General features: G+C 52.9%; 1 protein-coding gene across 1 annotated transcript; it reads right to left on the bottom strand.

Annotated features, from left to right (window-relative positions):
• Nucleotides 1-163: 163 nt before the first annotated feature.
• KLHL36 (kelch like family member 36) lies at nt 164-16,713 on the bottom strand. The gene is made up of 4 exons (XM_035024675.1): nt 15,703-16,713; nt 9,866-10,939; nt 7,688-7,845; nt 164-5,486 (listed from the first exon to the last, which is right to left on the bottom strand). Exons 1-4 carry the CDS (start codon nt 15,907-15,909, stop codon nt 4,931-4,933), a joined length of 1,995 nt encoding a protein of 664 aa, XP_034880566.1. The 5' UTR covers nt 15,910-16,713; the 3' UTR covers nt 164-4,930.
• Between the last annotated feature and the right edge of the window lie 1,432 nt (nt 16,714-18,145).

The raw sequence follows: 18,145 nt of genomic DNA on the forward strand, positions 1-18,145 counted from the left end.
AAACACCATGAAAGCTGCCTCGAAACGTCCCAGCCTCCCGCACTAAAAGGCAGTCTGGTTAATTTCCAAATTATATTTGGGCTTAACATGCAAAGGGCTCTTTTTCATTCGGGCAGAGAAAATAGGCCTGAAGATCATTGCAATAACCACACAAGACTAGGAATGTAATTATAAAATGAACCATACCCTAGCAGGCAAATCATTTTAATGTGTTTTGAGAACTGAATATTCTGTATGGAATTAAAAACAAAGAAAAAAAATCAACATGCAGAAAATTAATTAAAAATAGGTAAGACACAGAAAACCTTCGAGTGTCATAAAATTACAAATACGAAAGCAACAAATTAAAACACACGCACACACAATTACAGATTTTGGTAACATTAGTAGCCAGAACATACCCAACGAATTGCTTGATCGTCAAATATCTTACTAATTTTGAAAGGGTGGGGGTGGGGGCTGGTGGTGATGACTGACTTCAGTTGACCCCAAAGGATTCCAGTCTTCCTTCCACTGCAAGCAAACCGCTTTGAGAAGTGGAGCGCCTTTTCTCAAAGAAAACGGACACAGAAGGTTGATCCCCTCTGCCCCGTTCCACCATCACATTTGTACATTCATTGACCTCTTTTAACTAAGGCAACTGAAAGACAGTTTCTTGAGACCCCAACACACCCTCAGAAGGACAGAACATAAATTCTATTCCTGTTACAAAAGAGCGGAACTCACTTCCAAGCTGAGGGCAGTCATTCTGTAAAGTGCAGGATGGTTCGCTGTTAGAGACTTCGTGCTGAAGACGTCTTTAGGCGGGGTGGACGGGAGCGGATGGGGACCCGGGCAAGCCCTGGGTTGAGCAATGACCCGTATGAGAAAGGTGACACGTGGGTCAGTCCTCAGGGATGGTTTCACCTCTGTGCACACCGCTGAGGTAGGAGCTTCAGGAGAAATGCAGAATATCTTAAGGGAATGAGAATGTCTTCTTGGCAAATCAGTGCCCTCTTGCTCAGTTGGGGGCCTAAGGCGGTCATAGTCACAGGCCGGGCAGGGCCAGGTGGGCCACGCAGGACCTTACAGAATTCAAGAGTTGGATCAGATCGCAGCCACAGAGGAGAGCAAGATCCAAGACAAAGCCACTGGAGGTGGGCGAGGTCCCAGTGCTGACCCGGGGGGCACCTGCTGTCTAGTGCAAGCTCAAGGGGGTGGCGACGGCGGGGGGGAAGGGGGCAGGGAGTGGGGGCGACGTGAAGTGGAAAACCCCGGCAGCAACCTACAAAACGGTTATTAGCAAATGGTATCAAAAAGTATCAAAACATTTCAAAAAACTTTAAAAACTGCCAGGCTTGGCAGACGCACAGGGCAGGATCTCCGAGGGCCTGTGGAGCTGCCCTACGCTCCAGAGGTTTATTCTGGGGGCCAGGACACGACCCCCTCCCCGCCCCTCTGAAGACACTCGGAATCCATGGAGAGGCCAAGGATGGAACTGCCCCTCCAGGGGCAGGGCCAGTGGTCTGAGATTCCAGCCGAAAGCTCTGAGAGACAGAAGGCCCGGGAGGTACTCCTTCGGCAGCTGCTGGGCTAAGCCACATGCCATGGAGGACCAGGGTAAAGATGAAGCCTGACAACTCTACCAGGGGCTGGGGGCGGGGTTGGGGGATCTTTCACCTCCCACATTGCTGCAAACCACTGAAAGGTCACCTGGCTGAGGGGCCAGGTATTTGGAACCACAGGTTAACTCACCTGAGCTCACCGAGTGGGATCTTGGAGCTCAGAGGAGGAACTGGGACCCCACTCCCTTTGGCATTTCGGTCTCCACCCAAAACTGAACACCCCTTAGGGTTGGCTTCTGGGGTTTCTACTAAGTCACCATGAGGTCACCTTATCATTAAAGAGCAAGGGGAGGAGCATTCAGAATATAATTCACACACGAGGTTTTCTGCTCAGATCAAGATCTGAAAGTCCTACCGGGCAGTCTTTCTAAAATGCTAAAACGCTAACACTTAACATCGAAAACATTAAAAATACCGATTAAGCCGTACGAACACACAACTTGCTAAGACAAGCTCTGTATATTTAAACAGCAGGAAGAAGTAACCAGGACTCTTCAGCCTTCTATTCCCCTCCCTTCTAGCGTGACAGTCACGTCTTAAGCAAACAAGGTACCAACTTGGGTGAGGATCAAACTCAAAACATACAACTGACATGAAGTGAAAACTCTAGTTCTTTAAAAGTGAGAATAAAACCCAAAAAACCTGAATGAAAGCCCACTATGCTTATTTTGAAAGATCCAAAGAAGCGATTCTGGTGTTCTCCAACAACCTTTGTCCCTGCGGTTGGAAACCACACCACTGAGATTCTGCCGCTCAGATGGCCACCTGCAGGAGTGCATCCCCAAGCGGACCGCCCAACTGGGTTAAACAGCATCTTCTCCCATTCTCCGCTGGACGGCACAGCAGGGTGACTGCCATCTTAAAAACATCGGACAGCAGCTACCTGTCATGGGTCCCACCACCATGCTGCCCGGCGTCTGGGCAGATGCTGCCCCCTGGTCGTTGACGCTCCTTTCCCTTGACACCGATAGGCTCAACAACCTTTCTTCACACAGGGAAACCACCACCAATCATGTGAAGCCAGCCCACGAGAAGAAACTGATCAACCTTACCTTTGAAAGAACACTCCCAGGCCTAACCATATTGGAACCTAAACCCCGTAAATGAAAAGCCTGCCTTCAGAGTGGCAAGAGTGACACCACGAAGTATGAGGTGCAGGACACTGTACGGAACCCACAAGGCACAAGAGAGTTGAGTAGCGACCAGCACTGCACTGTTATCCAGGGACACGTCACGGTAGTCAAAAATAAGAGAGCGGGCTTAAGCTAAAAATGGACGTCTCTCCTCTTCCCAAGGTCAAAGCCATCCTGCTCCCCAAAGCACACATGGAATCTACGTGCTCTTCCCCACCTTCCCCTGGACTCTGGTTGAACAACCACCTCTTTATGACTGAGCACAGACCCCATGTTCCATGCCTTCCAAAGGGTCCTCTAATAGTAATATCTTCCCTGGAATAGGAAGGGGGTAAGCTATCCCAAAGTTGGCAGAAGTTCTGCAGAACATTTTGTGGAGGGCTGGACAAGGTATGAGACAAAAAAAGGGTTTTGGGCTCAGTGAAGTTTGGAAACACTGGATTGATGGAAGGTTAACAGTTAATGTGGGACTTCCCAGAGACTTTAATACACTGAAGTACTGTGGAGCTCCATGAAGAGCGTACAGTTTTTGGTTTGATTGTTTGCATGCCTTGCAGAACCTCTCAACAGTTTGGAAGCATCTAGGGACTTCCGCATGCACGGAACTAGCCAAGTCAGCAGACCCCTTGCCCCACTAACGACGGAGGGCACTGATTTATGTACTGAAGCTTTCAACACCCAAGCCACTCAAAATCACAGTAATCCTTTAAGGGAAAGGAAAAGAAGTACAGTAAAGAGATCTTTTTTTTTTTTTTTTTAAGGAAATAAGTTAACGGAGATTCATAGTCTAATACCAAGGTTAACAATAAATCTTGAGGTGTTCTCATCTCTGCAATCTGATCTTTGTCAAGGCAAAGATCGTGAACGCCTCCCTCGGCAAGCACGCTTCTCTTCCCATATCCTTGTGTCCACGGCAGCTGGGGCAGGGGTCCCCAGCTGACCTCCGAGGGCACACAGTTAGTGACACCTGCAGAAATCAGCGCGGGGCGGTCACACATCGCAAGAGGAGGTGCTGAACACACATTAATAGCTTATACGGACTGAAGGCACCGAGCCCTGGGAGGCAGTGATTTTGGCCCACCGCGCAATGAAAGAGGGAACAGCTAGGACTTGTTAAAGAATTTGCCCAGCAGCACAAAACGACTTCGCAGTGGACGGCTGAGTCGGGGAGGGGGTGGGTACCTGACATCCTCCTTAGGGAGCAAGATGTGCTCGGCTCACTCATGGAGGGGCTGTCGAGGGCTTCTTGGAGCCAAGCCAGAGAAAACAATGGCAAATTCTAGGATGGCCACTTTTTCTTTCCTGAGAAATGAACAGATTTTGGGGGCTCAGTATGTCAGTAACATAAGAAAACAGTGGGTTCAGGGAAAAAAAAGCACACGCTACAGAAAAATGTTTAAGAGTTTCATGCCTTTTTTTTTTTTTTTTTTAAGTTTCTTGATTACCTGGACCCTTTTAGAATTCAGGAAGATTACCCATCAGGAAAACGGGACTACTCAGAAACAACAGTCACCAGATCAGGAAATCCTGGTGGGAACGTCTCCCTGGTGAGAAGTCCCAGGTCTTGCCCTGTGGGGGGGGCCTCGGAGTCCCCATTCATAAACATGAACGCACTTGACGTTGCCCATGATGGCCAAATGTGGACAGTGCTCAGTCATTCTGGAAATTGGTTCGTTTCCAGGCACCCCCTCTGCCCCTACTCCTGGTAGTTTTAGAATGGATAATTCTGAGGTGGGGCCCAGGAATCCAACAGCTCAGCCAAGCTGAGAGAGGCATGGACTGGGGGATCCCAGCTATCCCCACCACGGCCCCTAGTTTCGCTCACAAAAATTTCTGCATAAGCCCTGCCCTAGGTACTTCAGCGGGGGGCAGTGAGGTGGCATCCTCGGGGAGACTCAGAACGAGGGAAGAAGCCCTGCACAGAGATGAGGGGCTGTTTTCTGCCTGGGCCCGGGTTTAATTATTCAAGCAAAATAATATGTAAAATTATACAGAATATTTAATCGGTTACTGTGATATCATAGAAATATCAAGAATCATAAAAGTAAAAAAAGCTGCTAAGAAGTATATCATGGTTCCAGGATGCTACGAAGTTGTTGCTGGTCTAGACACTCTGGCAGGTGGTGGCGGGGACCAGGTCCCCGCCAGGCGCAGGCAGGGGGGGTGGGGGTGGGGGAGGGGGGTGCGGGGGCGTCACTGGCCCCGGTCCTGGTGCCTCTTGCCCTTGCCCTTCTTCTTCTTGTCCTCCAGCCGCGGCTTCAGGGCGCACACGCAGGCGGACACGCCGGCGATGGCCTTGGGCAGGTCGGGGCCCTTGCTCCACTTGTCCTTGTCGCGGTCGTACACCTGCACGGTCTTGGAGAAGGCCGTGCTCTCCCAGCTGTAGCCGCCCAGGATGTAGATGCGGCCCTCCCACACGGCCACCCCCGACTCACTGTTGGCGTGCAGGAGGGGGGCCACGCGGGTCCACTGGTTGCACTGCGGGCTGTAGGCCTCGACGCCCAGCACATCGAAGCGCTCCATGGACTCGATGCTGTCGTCGCTGCCGCCGATGCAGTAGATGCTGTCCCCCAGGCTGCACATGCTGTGCCAGCCCCGCGCTGTGCTCATGGGCCGCCGCTCCTCCCACACGTCCGTCCGGTGGTCGTAGCACAGCAGGTTCTTGCGGTAGGGGCCGATCTGGTAGTCGTGGCCCCCTGAGATGTACACAAAATCTTTGTAGATGGTGCCCGCGTGGCCGTAGGTGAACCTGCGGGGAGACGGGGTGGGGACAGAGAGAGGCAGAGAGGAGGCTCAGGGCCGTGCCCGGGCTGGGACCTCCTGGCGCCGGGCCTGCGCTCTCTTCCCCTGACTAAGGCGGGGGGGGGGCAACCCGTTCTCTGGGAAGACGGGAGGCAGTGGGGACCTGAGGGGACCACGCAGGGAGCAGGCACGCCATGCACACTTTACAGACACTGGATAAGGTCACGGGACAAGACGTGCCAGGGCCGGGTGGGGAAACGGACGTGCGGCTCGGCATCATGCCGCCTGGGCTCTGCCCCGCGCTCCGTTTCCCCCGCCCGGGAGTGGGGACAATCACGAGGCTGACCCTTTCTGGAGGAGCGGAAAACAAGGCTGTGCAATCGAGGCACACAGAGGCACCTGATCAAATTATACCGCAAACGGGAACCAAACAAAGTACAATTCAACTCTGCGACGTTCTGGAAAAGACCGGAGGGACAGTGAAATATCCGAGGGGCTCGCGGGAAGGGTGGGACGAATGGGTGGCGCACAAGAGCGCCTCAGGGTCGTGAACCTCCTCTGTGCGACGCTGGGGACACGCATCCCCCGCACTTTTGTCCCGAGCCACAGAACGTACAACACAGACAGCGAGCCCTCACTCGGGGCGACCCCCCTTCAGGTGCTGCAGCCACTCGGGCTGTAACAGGTCGCTGCTCGCGACTCCAAGAGGTTACCAACGGGGAAAGATGCTCTGCGGGGAAGGTCTAGGGAACAATCTGGACCTTCTGCTCAGTTTTTAATTTTCTCTAAAAAGTGCAGTGGACATAAAACCGAGGAGAAAAGAACAGAACCCAAGTGGAAACACAGATGACAGGAGAAGGGGAGGTGATTCAGGGGAGTGGCTGCACAGGGCAGGCCAGGGGCGGCGGGAGGGGAGCGTCTGGGAGGGCAGTCCGGGGCGGCTCTCGGGCTGGGCTGCGGGTTCATGGAGGTCCCGTTACACGCACACACCAATGATCAGAGCATCATGGGCTATGTTGACTCCAATCCCGGCAGCTCAGGCCCATTTAGAAAGAAAAAACCAGGGTTGTTGTAGCGTTGAGGTACGTAAGTCACCCCAGCTGGCCCAGAGAAAGTGACGGCAGCAGATGCTCTTAGGACTACCATGAAGCCTCACTTCTCCATCTGTGAAGTGGGATGGTGAAACAACAGTCCTAAACCTAGGGAGACCAGAGGTCTTGGTTTACCTACGACACCGTCGGTATTTACACTGTTAACCTCCCCAGTTCACTGCCAATCCTGGTTTGGATGACAAATTATGTGGGCGACTACCTCCACCCCACCAGGTCACTGTGGGGCTCAAGGGACTCGTCACTTAAAGCACCTGGCCCAAGAGATGGCACGGGCTAATCAGGAGCCACTATCCCGATTGCCTGAGGTGTTACTCCATCGCCTTTTTGGAACCTCTACACGAAGGTGGTAGCAACTAGAGACTGCGGGACTGCGATTCACAACCTGCGGCTTACGCCACGCGTCCTTCTAGCTCCCCAGGAGCCGTGCAAGACAGCTGCCCATGCCCCACGGCAAGACTGTTCACAAAGCGTGCTCGCAGGTTCAACTATAAGGAGCTGGTAAAATTGGTGGCAAACACCTTCTGCTAGATCTGCGATGATGACCAGTGCTCCTAAGTGCAGACCTCGATGCGGAGCGCCTGAGGAGGAGTGAGGGCCCCGGGCGCTCCCCGGGTACTGGATGCTGTGTGTTGGGGGGTGAGGCCTCTAAGGAACATCTCGCCCTGACAGCCCTATGGGGCAGGTGTTATCACGGCCGCTGGGTCCACCTTCCCTTCCCTTACAGATGGAGTGAGAGCGGGGTGAAGACTCTGGCTCGTGTCACAGATCTGTCACCTCTTGGAACAACCCAAGCCCACACTCAGGACATTCCTAGGGAAAGCTCTTGCTATCTGAACTTAATACTCTCTCCCTGAAACTCCAAACAGACTCGGAAACTGAGGGAGATCTGCCTGATTGGCAGAGCAGACACGTGCACCCGGATGGTCTGAAACCAGAGCCCTGACTGGTCACCACCACGCCCTCTGCCCCCATGGTCTGCCCACGGTTATTTACAAGCCAGGAGATTTTTTCCCTGGAATTGAAGGTCAAAATATCTAGAAAATGAGGTGGACAAAGCCATCACGTTTGCGGAGTCCGCCACAGAGCCCCCCATCACCTTGGCAAGCCAGCCACGTAGGACCAGGAGTCGGTCTTGGGGCTGTAAGTCTCCACCGAGGAAAGAGCTCCATTCTCGTTCCGGCCGCCGACGGCCACCAGCATGTCTTCAATGGAGGCCAGGTAGAAATCCACGCGGCGCTGGTTCATGGAGGCTACCTGTGGAGGCGGGACACCTGTACCTTCCCTTGCCCACACCTGGACCATGTCAACATCGAGCACTGAGTTCCCAAATGGGTTCTATGGAACACATAGCCCAGGAAGGTCAAGTGGTGGCCAAGCGTGTTTGGGAGAAGGAAGTCGAACTTGAAGAAAAGGGGGCTCTTGAGAGGGACTTCTCAGAGCTCCCAGGACCCTGGAGGCACTGCAAGTCCCCAAGAAGGAGATGGAGAACACAGTTCCCCTAACTTGTTTGGCCATGTGGCTGACCTCATGGGCTTGAGTTCCACGGAACATACAGTTCAGAAACCGGCTTCGTGGTGTCCCGTAATAAAAATTCATCTTTCCTTTTGCTCCTCCCCACATAAGATACTTTTAAAATTAATGCTGATTGCTATGTGTTAAGAGCAATCAACAGGAAACTTAAAGCAAAAGACCCCATTTTTTTTGTTTGTTTAAATAATTCACGTGGAACAGAGAAGCGAACACAGTCCCGGAGGAGACCACACCTTCAGGCTGCCACCACTACAATGCTTTTGAGGATGAGCTCCAAAGCTGGGAGCCACTTTCTAGTGGCAGGACATAGACTTTGGAGGAGAGTTTTTAGGAGTTTTTTTTGTGGTTTTTTTTTTTTTTTTTTCAGAATAAAACAGAAAGGTCATTGGAGTCCATTCTGTGTTTTGTGCCCAGGAGAAAACCCCATCAAGTTAAGTAAAAACACTGAGGTGTGAGGTGGTGCCTGGGTGGCTCAGTCGTTATGCGTCTGCCTTCGGCTCAGGTCATGATCCCAGGGTCCTGGGATCGAGTCCCGCATCGGGCTCCCTGCTCAGCAGGAAGCCTGCTTCTCCCTCTCCCACTCCCCCTGCTTGTGTTCTCTCTCTCGCTGTTTCTCTCTCTCTGTCAAACAAATAAACAAAATCTTTAAAAAAAAAAAACCAAAAAAACCCACTGAGGTGTGAGTATAAAGACAGGCTGATTTTCTAGGGTGGTGGCCTGGGGAGGTGTTCACGAGAGAAGGGTCCACCTTCCCTGTGCCAGGCGTTTGCCAACCGCCCTGAGCAACATACAGCCTCTGATCGTAGAATGACAATGCCCTCCCACCCCGTTTCCAGAGGCAGAAGCTGAAATTCGGAGGGCAAGGCCCAGTCTGAAATCCACAGCTATGACTTAGCCGAGGTGGGGTGTGAACTCAGGTCTGATGCCAAGAGCCACACTTGCCAGAATTCACCACACCTGCCAGCAGGTGTGAGGCTCAGTGGCCTTCCTCCACGAGCTCCAAACCCTTCCCAAAGAGGGGGCTGCAGGGAGACTCTGAGACAGGGGAACGGGGTTTGAACTCTGGGTCAAATCTCGAGACCGGCACTATCCAGCACAGCAGCCTCCAGCCTCCCGTGGGCCTTTCTGCTTAGACGTAAATCAGTTAAAATAAAATAAAAGAGGGAATTCGGTGTTTCAGTCCCTCTGGCCACATTTTGACGGCTCAATCGCCACATGTGGCCGGTGCCTCAGGTATCGGGCAGCACAGGTGTGGAGCGTTCCTACCGCCGCAGAACGTTCCACCAGCGAGCAGGCACCGCTCCGGACAATGACCTGGCCTGCACACGGAGGCCAGTCGGCCCTCACGCGCCCCGTGCAGGGTGCGGGCGCCGGGGAGCGTGGGAATCACGGGGCTCGTCACTTTATCGTCACGCCTCGTTCAGAAGCGGGACGGTGGGGGCACCTGAGTGGCTCAGTCGTTAAGCGTCTGCCTTCGGCTCAGGTCATGATCCCAGGGTCCTGGGATCGAGCCCCACATCGGGCTCCCGTCGGCGGGAGGCCTGCTTCTCCCTCTGCCACTCCCCCTGCTTGTGTTCCCTCTCTCGCTGTGTCTCTCTCTTCAAATAAATAAAATCTTTAAAAAAAAAAAGAAGAAGCGGGACGGTGGCCAAGGCCCGGGGGGGGTGGGGGGCGGGCAGTCAAGGCTAGGTTAAGCGACCAAAAAGCCGTCAAGAGTAAAGAAATAATCTGGCTTTAATCTCACCTTGATCCACTGTTTACAGCGGGGGTCATACCTATAAAGAAGATTGGACGCCGCATCCCCTCCGTTGTCCCGGGAGAAGCTGCCGCCGGCGATGAAGATGAACCCCCCCAGCACAGCGACACAGTGGTGGCTGCGCCGGGCCGGCAGGGGCGTCTCCTTGACCCACTGCTCGCTCTTGGCGTCCAGGTAGCAGGTGTCATCGCTGAGCTCCAGACAGCGCTCGGAGACCTCGCCGCCCACGAAGAGCAGGCGCTCCTCGTTGGTGCGGAGCGCCGTGCGCTTAGTCTGCATGACCGGCTGGGCCGCCAGGCTGTTGTGGTAGCGCACCGCCTCCTCGATGAAGCCCTCGCAGTTGGCCTCCCGCGGCAGCAGCGAGCACACGGCCGGCTTGACGCGGTGCAGCAGGTCGTTCTTGGGGATGAGCGGGAAGTGGATGTTCTCCAGCACCTGGTAGGCGTGGGCCTCGCGCTCGGGCTGCTGCGTGAGCCACTGCAGGGCGGCCTGCAGCAGGTCGTGCTCGCACTCCCGCTGCACCTCGCTGCTGCTCAGGTAGACGCACAGCTTCTGCATGGACACGTTCTGCAGGAAGTCGGGAGTGAAGGACAGCGTGCCGAAGCGGCTCAGGATGAAGCCGTCGATGAAGGCGTCGAGCCGCTTGAGGCTGTAGATGGAGGCCAGCTCCTGTAGGTACAGGTAGTTGTCCTCGCTCACCTCCTGCTCCAGGTACTCACAGCAGAAGTCCACCGCCGTCCAGATCTGCAGCAGGTGGGCCGTCTCCAGGATGTAGTCGATGTTGCCGCCGTCCAGGGCCAGCTCCCCGCCGTACAGGAAGTCCACCACGGCCTTGAGCCCGACAGAGGAGGCGCCGACCAGCTCCACCTCCTTCTGGAAGGCCTCGCGCATGCCGATGGTGAACATGGAGTTGAAGTAGTCGCTGCACACGGCCAGCAGGTTGCGGTGGGCCGGCACGCGCTGCTCGTCCGCCACCAGGACGACATCGCAGAAGAGCCCGCGCAGACGCTGCTCGTTCAGCCGCTGCAGCACCGTGCTCGAGTGGTCGGCCCAGTGGTACACCTGCGGCAGCAGAGAGCTCGGCTCAGGGGTCGGCTCCCAGGGGGAGCACGCCAAGCCCCTCCCCGCCCCGCTCCCCGCTGCAGGGCCCTGGGGTCAGTTTTCCTCATCTGGGAAATGGGCATGATGACCACATTCTGTCTCCTGAACTCCGCCCATGCCTCATCCTAAACGCCCTCATCCTCACTCGTGAGACCAGGCAAAGGGGGCTGAGAGGCGGCTTGTGGCTTTCCTGAGATCACACAGCTAGTGAGCAGCAGAGCTGGAATTCAAACCCAGATTCTGTCCGAGTGTTGACACGGCCGGAACTTACAGTACAATGAAAGAGAAGGGGGAACAGGAGATCAGAGAGTCTGCAGGAAGTAAGGGTGTTTCTGTGTGTGGGGGTGTGTGTGTGTGTGTATTGTAGCTTTCCTTCTTCCTTTTCAAATGCAAGTCCTAAAGGGGCGCCTAGCTGGCTCAGTCGGAAGAGCAGGAGACTCCTGATCTCGGGGTTGTGAGTTCGAGCCCCATGTTGGGTGTAGATTACTTAAAAATAAAATCTTAAAAAAAAAAAAAAAGTGACGGGGCGCCTGAGTGGCTCAGTCGTTAAGCGTCTGCCTTTGGCTCAAGTCATGATCCCAGGGTCCTGGGACTGAGCCCTGCATCGGGCTCCCTGCTCGGCGGAAAGCCTGCTTCTCCCTCTCCCACTCCCCCTGCTTGTGTTCCCTCTCTCACTGTGTCTCTGTCAGTTAAATCAATAAAATCTTAAAAAAAAAAAGTGATACATCAATTGCAGTTTCTAAAAACTAACTTAGCATTTTCCCTTCCTTCCTACTTTCTTTCTTTATATATACAATTCTTAAAATCTTACTTTTTCTTTCTCTTTCTTGTCCTTCCTCTCTTCTTTCTAAATAGAATTCCTGGAACTTTTCTTTCTTCTCTCCCTGCCCCTTCTTTCTTTCTTACTGTGGGACATGAGCAAATAGCTCTAAAAACTGCTATCTTTTAAGGAGAGAATAATGTAATGAACACTGGGTATTATATAAGACTCTGACACCAATAATATATGTTAATTAAAAAAAAGAAAAAGAAACCTGCTGTCCTATCAGGACGGTGAAGTTGCTCAAATGTAGCCTAGCCAACACTTGGACAGAATCTGGGTTTGAATTCCAGCTCTGCTGCTCACTAGCTGTGTGATCTCAGGAAAGCCACAAGCCACCTCTCAGCCCCCTTTGCCTGGTCTCACGAGTGAGGATGAGAGTGTTTAGGATGAGGCATGGGAGTTCAGGAGACAGAATGTAGTTATCATGCCCATTTCCCAGATGAGGAAAACTGAGGTTCGGAGAAGCGAGGAAACTTGCCCAAAGTCCCACAGTGACCGAGTGGCAGGGCTGGGATTTGAAGGTAGGTCTGATTTCAGAGCCCAAACTTTTCATTGCCATACAGCATCGGAATTAACAAAATAATGAAAAAATATGAACAATTAAAATGGATTAATTCAATCAATTCAGGTTGGGAGACACTGACTGAGTGCTGTAAGCCTGCCATGTGCTTTGCAGGATACAAAGATCCGTCAGACCAAGACAGCAGCTCTTCCATCCTTAGAAGACCGATTAGGCTCCGGGCATTCAGGATCTGCATGCTGCTTGATTCGTTTACCTCAGAAACACCACAAAATTCAGCACAGGGAGACGGAGGCTGTCCAAACACATCTGCGAGGCTGCTGGCCTATTTGAGGGTGTTTGAGGAAAGGGGCTAGCTGGGCTCTAAGGCTGCAAGGGGAAGTGGTGGGGCGAGGGGTGATGGGCTGAGGGCTCCCTGCATGCATTCCTGCAGGTCACCTCTCAAGCCATGCCCTACTGCATTGGACTCATCTCCTTCTCCGCTTCCTGCCTCCAACGCATTTGTGATTGTGATACTTTACTTCCCTCCGGTCCCTCCTGGTCCAGACACTTCCCACACCAATCACGCCATCTAGACCACAGGTGCAGGCCACGTTCTCACACTCTGCTGAGGACACCAGACAGATACTGCCCAAAGCTTCCTTCCAAATGTGCCAAGCGCCAGGCTCTGCGGCTGTCACGGTACGGGACGGTTCCTCCGAGGTCCCGTACAGTCTCTCGGTCTATTCTGGTTACTGGCAGAGAGAGCCCGGCTGGCCTGGTATGGGCTTCTAATGAAGCAGAAATGGCCGGGGCTCCAACGCACCCTGGCTTGGGGCCCCTCTTTTTTTTTTTTTTGCTTGGGGCCCCTCTTGGGCGTGGACTAAAGGAAGGAAGTGTAAAAGCACCAGGGCAGTGCAGGCTATCTCGTGACAGCAAAGGCTCAGAATCCTGAGAAGTGAGGGGCATCGAGTGGGCAGGCTGCCCAACCTGGCCCCCCGTTTGTCTCTAAGCTGGTGGGGATGTGGCACCACCACACTTAAATGGGTGTATACAGGACCCCCATCTGCAGTGCAGGAAGAGAAAGAGCCCTCCAGGGGGCGGGGTGGGGAGGGAGGGACAGCCCCAGATGACAGCTGCCGAGGGGACCATCTGCTCCAGTGAGCCGGGGCAGGGAGAAGAGCAGCCACTCTTTCTAAAACTGGGTCTCCGTGCTAAGTAGGCATGTTTCATTCTTCACCTGGGTCTCAACTACAACCCCGTTTCTGGTTATTTTCGTGTAGCTGCAAAGATGAACACTTTCAAAAAAAAAAAAAAAAAAATCCAGAACAACGTGACTTCCCAATTTTAAAGGGACATGAGTAACAGTCTCGAGGCATTTCCTATAATTTGGAAGGCCCAACCCCTACATTCTTTGATGGTATTAACCCTATTCATTCCTTTATTTCCTTGCCTTCATCAGAGGCAAGGCAAGCTGGGTGAAGGAACACAGCCACTCAGCAGCTAACCTAGCCAGAATGCAGCAGGTATAGGGTATTTCATATTAAAAAAAAAAAAAAAAAAAAATTAACCATCGAAACGGATGAAGACATTTCGGAGCAGATAAATGAACAGTGGCCGTCACACTAGGTAAGACTCTAGCGTGCTGGGAAGGAACCACCTCCCACTACACAGCAACCAGGATGAACCTCGGAAGCGTACTAACCCGTGAAAGGAGCCAGGCACACGGGTGTACCTACCCCCTGGTCCCATTCACAGTAAGTTCAAGGGCAGACAAAATGCCAGTCCCGGAAGCTGGAGACTGGGACGGGAGGGTCTGCTAACATTCTTTTGTAATCCGGGTGCTGGCTACAGAGATGTGTTTAATATCTAGAAAACTGAAGATACACTTACCATTTGGGTTCTTTCTTTAATACAAAACATTAGAAACATAAACAATCTAACCAAGGAATAGGTTCAGACAGAAACAAACTCAGGATGTGGCTTTAAGGGACAAAGATTTCTAGCACTATCACACTGAGAAAGCTACACTGTCTCTGCAGCCAGGGTCCGAAACAAAGCCTCTTTGAGACAGCCGCGAGACCTCTCTGGGTTTTCACAGCAGATAAAGCCAGGCTTGGCAAGCGCCTTCTCGGGAACTCAGATGGAAACAGGAGCCCGTTTCTCTGGAGAACCAACCTCTCCTGAAAATTACACCCCATTTTCCTATCATGCACATCTGCAGAACCTCTGTCCCTCTTTTTTCCCTTCAAATCTACAGGCTGCTCACAACTCCCTTTATCTAAAGTGCTATTCCTTAATCTTTTTTTTCAATCTTCTTGTAAGATATTTTTTTCCTAACCGTTCCCGTGAAATTTTAAGACCACACATATTCTGCATTATCTGTGCATGAACCATATGTACAGCTGCTCTAATCACACACACACACACACACACAAAAACAGTAGAATTCTTTCTGCATCCCCAAGAACCAATTCTGCCCCCTTGGGAGTAATATTGGTTCCGTTGAAAATGCATGATCTAGGGGCGCCTGGGTGGCTCAGCTGGTTAAGCAATGTCTTTAGCTTAGGTCATGATCCCAGGGTCCTGGGATCGAGCCCCGCATTGGGCTCCCTGCTCAGTGGGAGCCTGCTTCTCCCTCTCCTGCTCCCCTGCTTGTGCTCTCTCTCTGTACCAAATAAATAAATAAAATCTTTAAAAAAGAAAAAAAGAAAATGCATGACCTAAGGTAATCATAAAATTTATTAATCTCTAAAAGAGCCACTTTTAAAGAAAAGAGGGTGTTATTAATATTTATAGAGGAACAGGTGTAAAGAGAGACTGCCCTGCAAATCGGTCCCCCAATCCTTATTTCTCCAGTAGCTTGGGGGACAGGGGCTGTTCCAAGTCCTCTGAAGAGTCTGCTAAAGGTATAGATTCCCAGGTCCTGCTCTCAGATTTTAATTTAGCCCCTCTGGGGTGGGGCGGGGCATATGCGTTTCTAATTAGATACCTTCTCCTGGGGTAATGCTGATGTGACATAGTTTGGTAGCCTGGCCCTGGGGAGCCCACTCTCACTTGTTCCTAGGGTCCCAGTAAGTCACGACTCGGGGGAGAGTCTGGGTCCTTAACAGCCAGGGATGCAAAATCCCATGGCTTTTCTTTCGCCTCATCTACCTCTTCAGGTTGAGGCGAAGAACAAATGGGTCGAGGTGTATCTCTAATGTCTCCCCCCGCCCCCCACTCCTCTGAGTTTAGGACGTTTTCCATCCCCTGCCCGTGCTGCCTCTCTATTCATCATTAAGGAGATTACCCCCACCACCAAGAACAGAAAGTCAGTCTGTACATGAGGGAATGAGCTCATCAGAAAAACGCCACCCCTCTGAGGCAACGTGCACAGGTGGAGAGCGACTACTCACAGACCTTTGAGGATTCGCTGATCTTGTACGGCCGTGACACTCGCGTCTGCCGGCTTCCCTCCATCATAAAAGAGACCGCAGCCCTAGAACGAGAACAGGACCTCTGAGCTGCGATACTAAACCCTAGGCCGTCTCTCTGTGTCAAATAAATAAAATCTTTAAAAAAAGACACCCTAGGCCGTTCATTAATCGCAGCTCTGCCGGCAGACATCGATGACAACCGGGGTGCAGTCACACGGAGGAAAGAGGGAGAGAAGACCGTATGTTATCAAGAACACTCGTACGCGGAGATGAAAAAAATCAGGTTAGAATCCGAATCAGATGGGACATCTAACGTTGTTCATTTATTCACTAAAACCTGACACCGTGTGTTTTAGGCCACCTCCTACCAATATCTACCTTTTGATGCTTGATCCCGAGGCGGGCTTCTCCTTCTTTGAAGGCTTTGGCTGGATCAAAATTATAATGACAACAGTTATCATTTCAAAGCCCAGACTGTGACCCAGGAACCAGGCTAAGGGATGTACGCATGCGATCTCATTTGAGCCCAACTACTCAGCCGGGCTGTCACATCCCGTTTTACAGATGAGGACACTGGGCATAAACGGCTGGGACTCAAACCTAAGCCTGTCCAGCTTCAAAGTGGGCAGTCGTGGACCCTTCACCAGGAAGCTCTGCTGAATGTGGCCCAGTGTTTGAGAGTACCTTACTTTAAAAATATCAGGATGAAGGCCAGGATGTGATGCAGTGACGACAGACACATATGAAATACAGCCACATTCTAGACACAGGTGCTTTCCTTCAAGTGTGTTCCTAGGTCTTCACGGATTTAATCCCCAGAAAACCCCCAGAGGCCAGCACTATTATTCTCCTCAATTTATGGAGGAGAAAGCTGATAGTGACATGGTCACTTGCCCAGTGTCACACGGTCAGGAAGGAGCGACAGATGTGGGAATGCAACCCAGGGAGGCTTCCTTGCTCTCAACCCCTAAGCTATCCTGCCTGGCTATTTAAAAAAAAAAAAAAAAAGCTTACAAGCAGAGTGCCCTGCCTAAATCATCCAGTATAAAACTGAACACTTCTGTTCACCTCTCCAGACCTCATAATCACACCTATGGGATGCGCTGGTGTATCAGACAATGTGAAAGTTTCTTCCAGCTTTGAAATGCCAACTACCTCACTAATAGCAGTACAGAGCCAGGCTTTGGGGGGTTTGGGGGGATGGGAGCACAAAGGAAGGACTACCCTAGCTACATGGGCACAAGTCACATACTGGGTTTAAGGAGGAATTTTTTCCTCTGCTCTGAGTTGAGAAGAGTCCATTTGTTACCTACTGAACAAACAGCCCAGGCTAATAACAAACAATGTCACAAGAAGCAAGCACTGTGTCAAGATAATGGGGGTCACACTGAGGGAGGGGGTCCAGCATTCCCACGGGAGTAACTTGGGGCACAATCCATCCTGTCCAGCTCCCTGGGGAAAGGAAAGGACAACTAGATTTTTGACAAACTAGCAACTTTGTGACAAAGGCCAGCTGTACCCACCCCTGTCCCTTCTGACTGCCTGGGGGCCGCTAGAGAGTTCAAGAGGGAAAGGTAGGAAACCAATATTCAGGCAGTGCTTGCTGGCTGTTTAGGTACCTTAGGTATCTTCACCCTCTGAGACAGGTGCCCAATCATCTCTGACGCCCAGGCTCAGGTGGTAGAGAGGCCTGCCCAAGGTCACACCCCAGAAAGCAGCAGGTCCCTCTCTCTCTCCACCACCCCTGCAGCCAGCCTGGGCTCGGGGCTGCTCTCAGCGCTGAAAGCTTTCGTTTCTAGGCCAAGATTTCTTGAGAGAGTTTCCCTGGTGGAGGCTCCCTTTTGTCTCGGGGCAAGTGGTTTGGGGCCAACGTGTGTGGGAGCGTTGGGTGTCAGCCGCCTCCTGGGCTTCCCGGAGGCAGATGAAGGGGTCAAGGCCATCCACAGGGGCAGGGGCGATCCCCAGTTCCGCGTCAAAAGGTCTTTTAGTAGACACGGGAACAGAGGCTCGTCCGGACGGAGGGTCCCCAGGGAGCCTGCTCTCCGAGCTGCTTCCCGGTTCCCACCCTGAACCTGGCCGACCTCAGCGATCGGGAAACGGACTCGGACGCCCGCCGCAACTCACCAGCTCCGGGTCTCGCGGCCGCCGCGGTCGCTCGCCCGCCCGCACCCGCACCCCGCGGCCGAACTGCCGGCACAACGGCCGCCGGGCGGGCTCGAGCCGGCAGCGAGGAGGAGGCGGAGGGAGGCGGAGTCGGATCGCGGCCGGGCCCGCGCCCGCGGCGGGACGCGGGGACACTCACCTGGGCCGCGCGCGCCAGGCCGCGCAGGCCGCACCTGTCTCACCTGCGGTTCTCCCTCCGCCGCGCCCCCCAGCACCCAGGGCCGCGGGGAGGGAAAGGGGGCGGCGCGGCCGGGGGTCACCGC

Source organism: Mirounga leonina, unplaced genomic scaffold (genome assembly GCF_011800145.1).
Source record: "Mirounga leonina isolate KUSES-001 unplaced genomic scaffold, KU_Mleo_1.0 Mir_180, whole genome shotgun sequence".
Classification (NCBI taxonomy): domain Eukaryota; kingdom Metazoa; phylum Chordata; class Mammalia; order Carnivora; family Phocidae; genus Mirounga; species Mirounga leonina.